Below are 11,879 nucleotides of genomic sequence, written 5' to 3'. Positions count from 1 at the left end.
GTTTCCATATAATCTAAATCGAAGATGTAATTAAGATATTCTAGTTTCTATAATCTTAAAATATTGAATGTTGTTTGATTTGTTTAATTAGCATTGAAGATCGAGATAATTTTGGGAACAAAGATATGGAAAGATTATCCTGATTTATGCTTTATTTAGGATACTATTATGGTTTTTAGAATCACAAAATATTCCTTTTTAAAGATTATTTGTTAATATCGAATCTCGGTAATTAAGGAAAGATCCGAATTTTTGGTAATTAAAATTTATGGTTTTTATTTAAATACCTTAAAGGAAAATGAAATCAGAGTATTTGCCTATAACGAATAACTCTGTTTGGGATCTTAAATAACTAATCTTGAATGAAATAATATACTGGATCCGAAATAGATTATTCTAGAGTACAAACAGATCTGTGAGTTTTTTTCCTTCTGTAGTCGGATATTTTAGGATCCGCGTCCCGACCCATATTTTTTTAAGTGATCGACCGAGGATATTTTTGTCATTTAAAGAAATCGAAACTATAGGTTAATTAGATTAAATTTTTTGATTCTCTAATCATTTTTAATGAAAAACCTACCAAAACTAAGTCATGGTCCATTTTGAGTCTAGGGAGTACTTCTGCTTTAATAGTATAGATATTCTCAAAAAGTCTTTGAGTTATGTTTTGAATGCTATAAATTAATCCATCTATGGCGTTATATTATGCGATCGTATCCATCCGGCAAGTGTAAAAGCTTTACTTTTGGAAACTCTTTTTGTTATGTTATATTCTCGTTTACTGACTTCAAAATCTTCTTAAACCCCACTTAAAATCTTACCAAATCCCATCAAATCTCATCAAATAACATTTTTTTTTTTTTTTTCAAAAATAGAAAATAATAACAAATCCACCAAACTACCTTAAAATCTCACTGAAAATCTCCTAAAATCCAAAAATTTATAAATCCTCCAAAATCCTGTTTTGAATACACCCCTTAAAAATGTTAATTTTGCTTGATCAGTTTTTTCACCGTCCCTAAACCCTAACTTAGCGTGAAAGTCTCCAATTCTCTCCGTCCAACCATGAGCGAAGATCTTCTTACCAAGATGGAAGAACTCTACAAGATCGAAGATTTCTCCGGTAAGATCGCTCTCTCCATCTCTAACCCGAAAATTTTTGTTTAGATTTTTATATGATTAGATCTGTCATAGTAAACTAGCACCCAGCCCTGATCGAGTCGATCTGTCTGTGAATACTAGTATAATAGATGGATCATAGTTAAACCTATCTTTTAATTATGTGATTTGGTAACTCTGTGTATGCGTTGTCCGTTTTGTTCAGAGCCTATCACAGACGTGGAAGGGACTCAGATGGGCCTCTTCTGGGACCTCGGGGATTGCCCATTCCCTGGTAGTATGAATGATCCTGATTTGATCTATCAGAAAATCGAATCAGAACTTATTGGTAGGGGTTTTAGGGGTGAGATGTCAATCTGGGTTTATGTTGACGATTCCTCCTCATGGGGTGGAGAGATGTTGAGTAAGAAGACGTGGAAGAGCAGAATCTTCTTCCTTCCTGTAGGGTTTAAACCCGCCCAGAGAATGTTCAATGACATTTATTTATGGGTAATCGACTCTCCTGTGGACTTTCCTGATCGCGATTTGATCGTAGTCTCCTCTGAAGTCAGACGTGGCAGTTTCTTCAAACACCTTTCTGTTTTAGAATCTGGTAGACGTTACCGTGTTTTTTTAGTAGATCCGACTGATTGCGTCTCATCATCAGAAAATTCTCAATGGCCAGCATTCCTATTCCATCAAATGTACTCTTTTGCAAAAAAGGACAAAGTAAGCGAGGAAGGTCCTCCCCATAAACGTAGAACGCTTGCGCCAGGGACGTCGGGTGGTCAGGGCTGATACCTATTATGTGGAGTACTAGGTTTGCTTCTGTTCGTATTAGAGGATATGCCCTTTTTGCTTGTTGCAGCAGCTGATTTTATATCAAAAAAAAAAAAAAGCTCAGTGTTTTATTTTTAACCTGATTTATGTGTTTAGTTTAGTTTAATGAATATAATTAGCGTGTGAGTTCTTCTCTTTAATTCTCTGCTGCTCTTATTTTGTTGAAATTATCCGTATAGTAGTAACTTATTATTTGCAGGTGTTTTCTTTTTCTTTGAAAGTCCCCCCCAACCGTCCGTGGTGGCTAGCATAGCGTAGTAACACCATGCTTCGAAGAGCTTGTAGTTGGGTAGCTAAAAAGCGGTCCTTCAACTTAGCAAACAAATTCTGCAAGTTTTCATAACCGCTTTCAGATAAATCTCATGATCCTCAGGACTCTTAACAAATATTTAATTTTTGTTTTTTTTTTTTTGACGATCATTAATTTTTGTTTTTTTAATCTCTAATTAATATATTATTTATTTGATATCATCAATTATTAAGTTAAAAGAATAAAGATAAAATTGGAAAATTTATCAACAAAAATTTTATTGAAAACATAAAAAAATAACTAATTTGACAAAAAAAAAATTATCCTCTACAACCACAATTAATTTTAAACCGAGAGAGTATATTAGTACAACTTAAGTGTTAGTATGCTTGTTGATTGTTGTGGGTTAATTTTATTTATGCAGTCATTTTTTATCTTTTTACAACTCCTAAAAACACATATCATGTAGGGGGTATTCAACTTATATTTTAAAATTTTTTAAAGTATTCTTAAAATCCTTTGTTATTCAAATGAGGATTTTAAAAAATCTTATGAAATTATTCAATTAAGATTTTTATAAAATCCTTCAAAATAATCCAGAATCTCTTGTTATTCAATCAATAGTTTATAAAACCAACTTCAAATCTCAAATAATCCAGAGTCTCTTGTTATTCAATCCAGATTTTTTTTTTTAGTTTTTTAGTTGAAAATTACTCATCTCAAAATCATACCCTTTGAGCTATAATTTTAAAGGATTTCATTTTAAAAAAAAGTCATAAAAGATATCATACAACTATAATCTCCGCAGATCAGCAGCCACATTCTCCACCTGTAAACCACTAGAAGCCACTCATTGCGACGCTAACCTCAACTCAAAGCACCAGCAGCAACAAAGCACAACCAATATTAGGGAAAAAAAGCAAACCATGAAACAAGATATACCAGTGATATTCACGAAAGGAGATGTTATAAAGAACCACCACCGGCAGCCAAAACATCACCAAAGCAGTAACACCGGAGCTACTGGTAAGCTCAAAATGGAGACCCCAAGACAATAACCAAACACCCGACGCATCACAAAGGACACTCTCCTAAAAGATATGCTACAGACATATTTGACCAACAGAGAAGCGTCCATTCTATCGCCAAGCCTTATCGTCGAGGAAGATGACCAAAACTGAAAATTACCGGAAGCATTGTCAAGAATACCTATCCGAAGGAGAGAAGCTAGAGTGGTGAGGCTTCAGCATCTATAAGAGACGAAGGGATAAGCCGAGCAAAACAAACATGACTCGCTCCAAATCAGACACCAAATCCACTCGCAAAGGCTATGCTCCGACGGACGAGATCGATGCCACACGGTGAAGACAGAGACGGCAAATCTTCATGACTATGCTTTATTTTAGATTGTTTTCATTCACGACACTTTGTTTCCTCTGTTTTGGTTTTTGTCACATTCATGTTTCACGTTTGCTTCTCTTTTATTAGACTAAATGTGATAATATAAAGCTCGAATACTGAAAACTGAATGATTCATGGAAATGAGAAACAGAGCTATTAATAGCCTTACAACTTAGCAAGAAACAGAAACTTGCGGAAGTGAAAACAGAGTAACATACTTGGACCGAGAAACTCGGACCATTATTGACACTAACAAAATGCATAACTAAAACCTGAAGACTCGATCAAACATTGACTAAATTTACTCCAACAAACCCTCCCTCAACTAAGCTTGGTTAACAAAGCTTAGCTTATCAGCTGCTGAGCAAATTCCCAGCCGACTCCTCAATTTTTCGAACGTCTCCCTCTTCAAAGGCTTTGTGAAGATGTCAGCCACTTGCTTTCCTGAACTGCAATGCTCCAACTGTATCTCTCCTTCTTTAACCAAATCACGCAAGAAATGAAACCGAACTCCAATGTGCTTACATCTCCCATGGAAGACTGGATTCTTTGACAACTTGATCGTCGATGTATTGTCACAGAGAATGACAGTACTTTCCTCTACATTGTAACCCAACTCACTTAGAACTCTTTTGAACCATATGACTTGACAAGCACAAGCTGAAGCAGCAACATACTCGGTCTCTGTGGTAGATAATGTGACAATTGGCTGCTTCTTTGATAACCATGCTACAGCTGCATTATCCATAAGGAAAACATAACCTGAGGTGCTTTTCCTACTGTCAACATCGCCTGCAAAATCACTGTCAGTAAACACCTGCAGTTCTCCGTTTCCTCCTCTCTTATACCAGATTCCAAAATCCATAGTCCCCTTCAAATATCTTAGAACTCTCTTGACTGTCTGCAGATGCAACTTTGTGGGTCTAGACATGTAGCGACTTAGTAGACTTACAGCAAATTGCAGGTCTGGTCTCGTTGTCGTGATATACATGAGGCTTCCTATGATCTGCTTGTAGAGAGTCTCATCAACTTGTTCTCCACCCTAATCCATGTCAATCTTGCTTCCAGGTATGATTGGATTGCAGACTGAATTGCAGTTCTCCATCTCAAACCGTTTCAGAATCTCCATGGCATACTTGGTTTGAGAAACATGAACTCCCTGACATGTCTGCAACACCTCCATACCCAAGAAATATCTCATTTTCCCAAGATCAGACATATCAAATTCTTTCTCCATTGACAACTTAAACTCTCTCATTAGTGATGTATCATCTCCAGTATATATCAAATCGTCCACATATACACTGACAATGAGAAGATTACCTTGCTTGTTTGTTTTGAGGAACAGAGTCTCCTCATTCTCTGATTTTTCAAACCCTTCCTTGGCGAAATACTCTTCGAGTCTGCTGAACCAGACCCTTGGAGCTTGCTTCAGTCCATACAATGCCTTATGTAGCTTGTAGACTTTATCCTCCTCTCCTGCTACTTCATAGCCTTTGGGTTGTTGTATGTAGACATCTTCTTCAAGGACTCCGTGAAGGAAAGCAGACTTCACATCCAATTGGTAAATATCCCAACCTTTCCGAGCTGCAGTAGAGAGGATGATTCTGATGGTGTCCATGCGAGCAACAGGCGCATAGACTTCTGTGTAGTCAACCCCATGCTCTTGAGAGTACCCCTTTGCCACAAGTCGCGCTTTGTATTTGCTCACCTCTCCTAGCTCATTAAACTTGGTTTTGTATATCCACTTGACTCCGATGCACTTAGCTCCATTGGGTAGGTTTGATAACTCCCATGTTTGATTTTTCTCAATTGAATTGATTTCTCTATCCATAGCTTCTCTCCATTTAAGACACTATTGAGCTTCTTCAAAGATTGACGGATCGACGGAGGTGATCTGAGCCATATTCACTTCATCTTCAGCAGTGTAGGTGACGTAATCACTAAGATAACGAGGAGCTCTGGTTGATCTCTTTCCCTCCCTAACAATAACCTGTGGTGCTTCTTGAACGTCTTCAGTAGCAGTCGCAGGTTCTGTTACAACAATTGCAGGTTCTCCTTCTTCTACGTCACTGTCGCTTTCCTCCCATGGTTGATCATCATCATTCCATTTGAGTTCAGACTCGATGTGGCTTTGATCTTCTTCCCAGCTCCAACCCTTTTCTTCTTCAAATACCACATCTCTACTCACCACAATCTTCTTCGTTGTTGGGTTATACAAACGATAACCTTTTGATTCTTCTGAGAAACCAAGCAACACACATGTATTGCTTTTGTCATCTAGCTTTCCACGCTTCTCGTTTGGCACATGTACGTGTGCTAAGCTTCCCCACACTCTGAAATGTTATACATTCGGCTTAACTCCACTCCATGCCTCTTGTGGGGTAATATCTTTAACAGCCAGAGTGGGACACCTATTCAAGATGTAGAAAGTCCAATTGACAGCTTCTGCCCAGAAAAACTTTGGTACCTTTCTCATCGACAGCATTGAACGCACCATGTTCATGACCGTACGGTTCTTCCTCTCCGCTACACCGTTCTGCTGTGGGGTGTAGGCAGTGGTTAGCTGTCTTCGAATCCCATTCTCTTTGCAGAAAGCAGAGAATTCAGTTGAGACATACTCCCCTCCTCGATCGGTTCTCAAACACTTGATCAGCTTTCCCGTCTCGATCTCTACCTTCTTTTTAAACTCCTTGAAGTGACTGAATGCCTCTGACTTCTCCTTGAGGAAATATGCCCATGCTTTCCGGCTATAGTCATCAGTGAAACACAACACGTACCTAGTTCCATTTGCAGTCATGGGACTGATAGGTCCGCATATGTCGGAGTGAATCAACTCAAGAACCTCCTTTGCTCTCCATGAACTCCTTTTAGGTATGGGGTTTCTTGACTGCTTGCCCACCAGACACGTTGTACACGTAAACTTCTGGACCTCAAACTTTGGTAGACCTCGCACCATCTCCTTGTTTTGCAGTACCTTCATTCCACTGTGGCTGGGATGTCCGTAGCGTTCATGCCAGAGTTTCGGCATGTCTTCTGTGGTTGTTTGCAGACATCGTTGTTGACTTGATTCTCCTTCATAGATGATCTGATTGAACAGCAGAAACATCCTGTTTGAGCTCATCTTGCTCACTGCGATAAGACCTTTCTCTTCATGAAAAATCTTACAAACTCCCTTTTGTATGATGATTGTTAACTCCTTCTCCTGAAGTTGTCCGAGACTCAACAAATTGTTTTTCAGCTCAGGAATGAAGTATACATCACTGATTGTGTAAGCCACATTGTTCATAACCAGCTTCACGTTACCTTTTCCAACAACCTCCATCTTCTTGTCGTTTCCCAGCTTGACAGTGTGTTTGAAATCTTCATTCATTGTGGTGAACACAGCTCGATCTCCACTCATATGATTTGAGCAGCCTGAATCAAGGAACCAAACTCTCTTCCTCATAGCTTCATTCTCTCCAGCATACGCCATCAATAGTTTTTCTGCAGTCTCTTCGACAATGTTTTGTGATGAATCACCATCTTCTTCTTCAATGTACGCCATTAGCAACATCTCTTCCTTCTCAACAAAGTCAGCATAGTTTGCTTCTTCCTCCCACATTGGACACTCATTGCGAAAATGTCCAAGGCGATGACACTTGTAGCACTCCACTGTGCTCTTGTCTCTGCCACGGCCTCTTCCACGACCTCTGCCAGTGAAACCTCTTCCTCTTGGTCCCATTCCTCTGCCACGATTGAAGCTCATGCCCTCAATATGAGTCACCTTCAAAGCTTAATCTTCGACTGTGTCCACCTTTTTGAATTTCTGCTCGTGGACAGTGAGGGAGCTCTGCAACTCATCGAGTGGAATGGACTCAATCTCCTTGGACTCTTCGATCGACACCACCACGTACATGAATTTTTCGCTGAGAGTTCTGAGAATTTTCTCAACCACCTTTGCGTCACTCATGATCTCACCATTGCTTCTCATCTGGTTTGTGACTGCAAGAACTCTGGAGAAGTACTCCTTCACACTCTCGGTTTCCTTCATCTCCAACACCTCGAAGTCTCTTCTCAGCTTCTGCAATAAGGACTTCTTCACTCGATCATTTCCACCAAACTTCCTCTTCATTGACTCCCAAATGATCTTGGAAGTCTTCCTGTCCAAGATCTGTTCGAAAGTCACTCTATCGATGGATTGATAGAGATAGTGCTTCACCTTTTGGTCATTCTTCCCGGCTTCTTCCAACTGTTGTGTCTGCACCGCCGTGAGAGCTGTATAGGTTGATGATTCCTCAAAGCCAGTCTCAATCGTGCTCCACAGATCCTTTGATCTGAAGAAGTTCTCCATGACCTCACTCCAATGATCCCAATGCCCATCGAACTGTGGCAATTTCATTTTCTCTTCTCTCATTTTCTCTCTTGTGTTTTAAAGCTACGGCTTCTTCTCTTACAGTTCTCACAATCTCACAGAGCTCTGATACCAATTTGATAATATAAAGCTCGAATACTGAAAACTGAATGATTCATTGAAATGAGAAACAGAGCTATTAATAGCCTTACAACTTAACAAGAAACAGAAACTTGCGGAAGTGAAAACAGAGTAACATACTTGGACCGAGAAACTCGGACCATTATTGACACTAACAAAATGCATAACTAAAACCTGAAGACTCGATCAAACATTGACTAAATTTGCTCCAACAAAATGAAGAAGAGGCGATGTGTTGGAGTTAACAGACACATAATAGAGACGTTAACAGAGCTTAAAAGAGCTTGTTTGTGAGACGTTAAGTCCATTGTTGTATAGTAATTTAGCTTCACTATATATATGTTTGTATAGTGACTTGATTCATTCAATGAGAAAAATCAGATTATTTTACTTCTTTTAATATCTTTGTTTATTTTTTTCCTCACATTCACGTTTGCTTCTCTCTCTCTCCTTCTCCACGACATTTTTTCTTTTTGGCTTTTGCTCATCTGCTTCACTTAGCTTCATCCTCTGTTCTTCATCTCACTTAAAGCTTTGTTTCTTTGTTGCAGGATTTAAAGCTTCACAAATAATGAAAAGCTTTAAAGCTTTGTTTGGTGTCTTTTACAGAGTCTGTGAAATAAAGACTTTGTGGTGGTGTTTCATTGGCATCTCTCACAACTTCACAAATATTTTGCTATAGAATTTTTTTGTGTGTTGTAAATTACTATAAAATCTCATAAAAACACATTTCATTTTAAAAAAAAAAAAAAATCTAAAACACAATCAAATCTCCTAAAATTCTCCTAAATCTTTCAAAATCCTAAATTATTAAAATCCTATCAAATCCTTTAAAATATAAGTTGAATACCCCCTCGTAGACTAGACCCAATTAAATTAAGGGGGTTATTGGTTCTATGATTTTAATGGATTTGGAAATCCAGACAAAAATCATGTGTTATTCAATAATTGATTTTAAAATACTTATCAAAATGATGTGTTATTGGTTCTATGATTTACAAATACTTGTTAAAATCCCATGTTATTCATTTAATAATTTGTTTTTGGATTTCAAAAGCCACATTATGTTTTAAATGGATTTGAATGAATTTGAAAGTGTAAAATAGAAGGATTCAAATCCAAAGATAAAACATGTTATTTTAAAATCCATGTGTTTTGATTTCCAGAATTTACAATTCTATATAAATTTAGAAATCACATCTCCAATAAAATCAAACGGCCCATCGACACTATATTGGTATTCTTTACCAAATGACCCATTAATATATATATATATATATATATATATATATATATATATAATATATATATATATATGTACGTTCATAATTTCTGAAATATCAAACCAAATCGAAAAATTGAATAATAGTATTCCTATAATAATCATACAATTAACCATGAATCTTTTAGGTATGAAATACAAAATCTTTGAGGTGCGGTCGATTCCTAGTTCAGTTTATTATAATGAATCCACAAAAAAGTATATTTTTTCAGTCCAAATCCTGTAAATCAAATTTTTGTTTTAAAAAAATTACTGTGTAAATTCATGAGTTTTTAATTGGGAAAAATGTCAAAAAAATCCCCAACTTTCAAATTTGGGACGTTTAAATCATGAACTTTCATAATGTCATTTAACTGCTAAAGTTTTTGTTGACTTTAGAATTAAATAGATAACTTTTATTGACAAGGCCATTTTAAACATGCTGTTAAGTCAACTAACAGAAGTTTAACAGTTAGGGTTACTGTTAAAGAGATAACTGTTTATTAAATTTATAATTTAGTCCTTGTGTAGACTCGAACTAGTGCTGGGCACGGGACGGATACCCTTGAATTTTCTCAGACCCTTTACTCGTCCCGACCCTAACGGGTAACAGAAAAAATTTACTCATACTCGACCCTTAAATTATGGATAGCCGGAAAAACGGGTACCCGGTAAAAAATAGTTGACCCTTTAAATACCCGATCCTTTATTATTACCCGGAAAAATGAGTACCGATTAAAAAATATCAATAATCATAATAATAATTTTATATTCTGAAATTCGGAAAAGGAAAAATTTATAAATTTATGCAATATATAGTTACAAAAATTATAAAATTACAAATTTTGAAAATAAAAATAATATAATAATTCATTTAGACTAAGTTGAACTTAAGTTTTAACTTTAACTCTATAAATTAATAATAAATAATAATAATCATACCAAATATTAATGGGTCGTGTAACAAAATGGGTAAAGGGCCGAGTAACGGGACAGGTATTAAAAACTAAACTATTACCTTATACTCGTTCCTTACTCATGGATAATATAATTGTAATACCTTTTACTCGACTCTAAAGCTGCGGATACCCTTTTTCGGGACGGGTAAGAGCCGAGTAATGGGTCGAATATGGGTAACGGGTATTAGTGCCCAGGCCTAACTCGAACCACTCATCTCTGGTGTAAACTCACCAATACCCTACCGACTAAGCTTGTAAAACTTATTGATAGTGTCACAAACATAAAAGTATAAAATCTTATATCGTTACGTAACAGATGCTCAAATTAAAAAAAAAAAAATGCCCAGATTTATCGTTATTTTCTCAATCTTGTTGAGAGAGGAAGATACATCTGGTACAGATCCAAGATCCTAAATATGATGTGTCAATTGTAAGCAGAAGAAGGTGGTTCGTGATTCATCGATTCTATTTCCACCATGAGGGTTTGTCTTTGATGCCCAATTAACGCCCTCCCTTGATTTTGATTTCTCTGCGCATGAGCTAAATTATGGATCTTTGGAAGTTTTGCTGAATGTTGGATTGGAAGACGAATCCATGGACGATTTAGGAGACAAGGGGTTTGTTCTATATTTGCGTTTGAAATCTGGGTTACTTTTCTTTCTTCTTTTGCTATAGAGATTTGATTGTTGTGTTTGAAATCTGGGTTATTTTGGTTTTAGGTGTACGACTGAGAGTCTGAGACGATGAATCTGTTTTATTTTTTTGACATCTGTTTAGTGTCTTTATTAATAATTATGTTTGACACATTTCTGAATGATATGTTAGCTGAGTTGGTAGGGTAATGTGTTGTCAATCGAGGGGTAAGGGGTTCGATTTCTTATTCTGTAAAAGTTCTAAAATCAACAAAAATTTCAGCATTTAAATGACATTTAGAAAGTTCATGATTTAGGGTTTTTTTTGACATTTCTTCCGTTTTTAATTCAGATTATTATTGTAAATCCACATAAAAAAATAGATTCTTGGGATCCAACGGCTGAGAACATGCCTGGCCCAGAGAATAGATCTCTCGGCCGCAGCGATAAAACCTACAAACGCACTCTCTCTGTCTTTCTCATCCGTAGGCTGCACACATTCAATCTAACCCTAATTTACCGAGAAAGTCTCCAATTCTCTCCGTCGAACCATGGGCGAAGATCTAACCGACAAGAGATATTATTCCCGTAAGATCTCTCTCTCTCTAATCCGAAACTGTTCGTTTAGATTTTCATGTGATCGATCTGTCATAATGGTTAATGGATTTCGTAACTCGTGTTTGTGCGTTGTTGGCCTATTAATTTGTCAAGGTGATGAGACAGTGGTCTTCTGGAACTTGGATGATTATCCAATCCCTAGTGGTGCCGATCGTGACTCGATTTATCCTAATATCGAATTAGCTCTCCATAAAATGGGCTTTCATGGTAGACTGTCAATCATGGCCGACGACAAACATGACTTGAGCAGGGCCAGAATGTATAGGGAAGTAAAAGGTGTGAATTCCTTTTTTTTTTTTTTTTTTTTTTTTTTTTTTTTTTTTTTTTTTTTTTTTTTTTTTTTTTT

At 36.8% G+C, this 11,879-nt stretch overlaps 1 protein-coding gene across 1 annotated transcript in view; it reads left to right on the top strand.

Annotated features, from left to right (window-relative positions):
• Positions 10,526 to 11,879, top strand: part of LOC104710616 — a 3,282-nt gene continuing 1,928 nt past the window's right edge. Inside the window, exons 1-3 of the mRNA XM_010427250.2 lie at positions 10,526 to 10,900; positions 11,268 to 11,503; positions 11,627 to 11,809. Of these exons, the coding sequence (XP_010425552.1) occupies positions 11,467 to 11,503; positions 11,627 to 11,809 (220 nt within the window). The 5' untranslated portion in view covers positions 10,526 to 10,900; positions 11,268 to 11,466. The remainder of the gene's footprint in view (positions 10,901 to 11,267; positions 11,504 to 11,626; positions 11,810 to 11,879) is intronic.

This window comes from Camelina sativa, chromosome 9 (genome assembly GCF_000633955.1).
Source record: "Camelina sativa cultivar DH55 chromosome 9, Cs, whole genome shotgun sequence".
Classification (NCBI taxonomy): Eukaryota; Viridiplantae; Streptophyta; class Magnoliopsida; order Brassicales; family Brassicaceae; genus Camelina; species Camelina sativa.
This window is presented reverse-complemented; position numbering and strand designations above follow the sequence as displayed.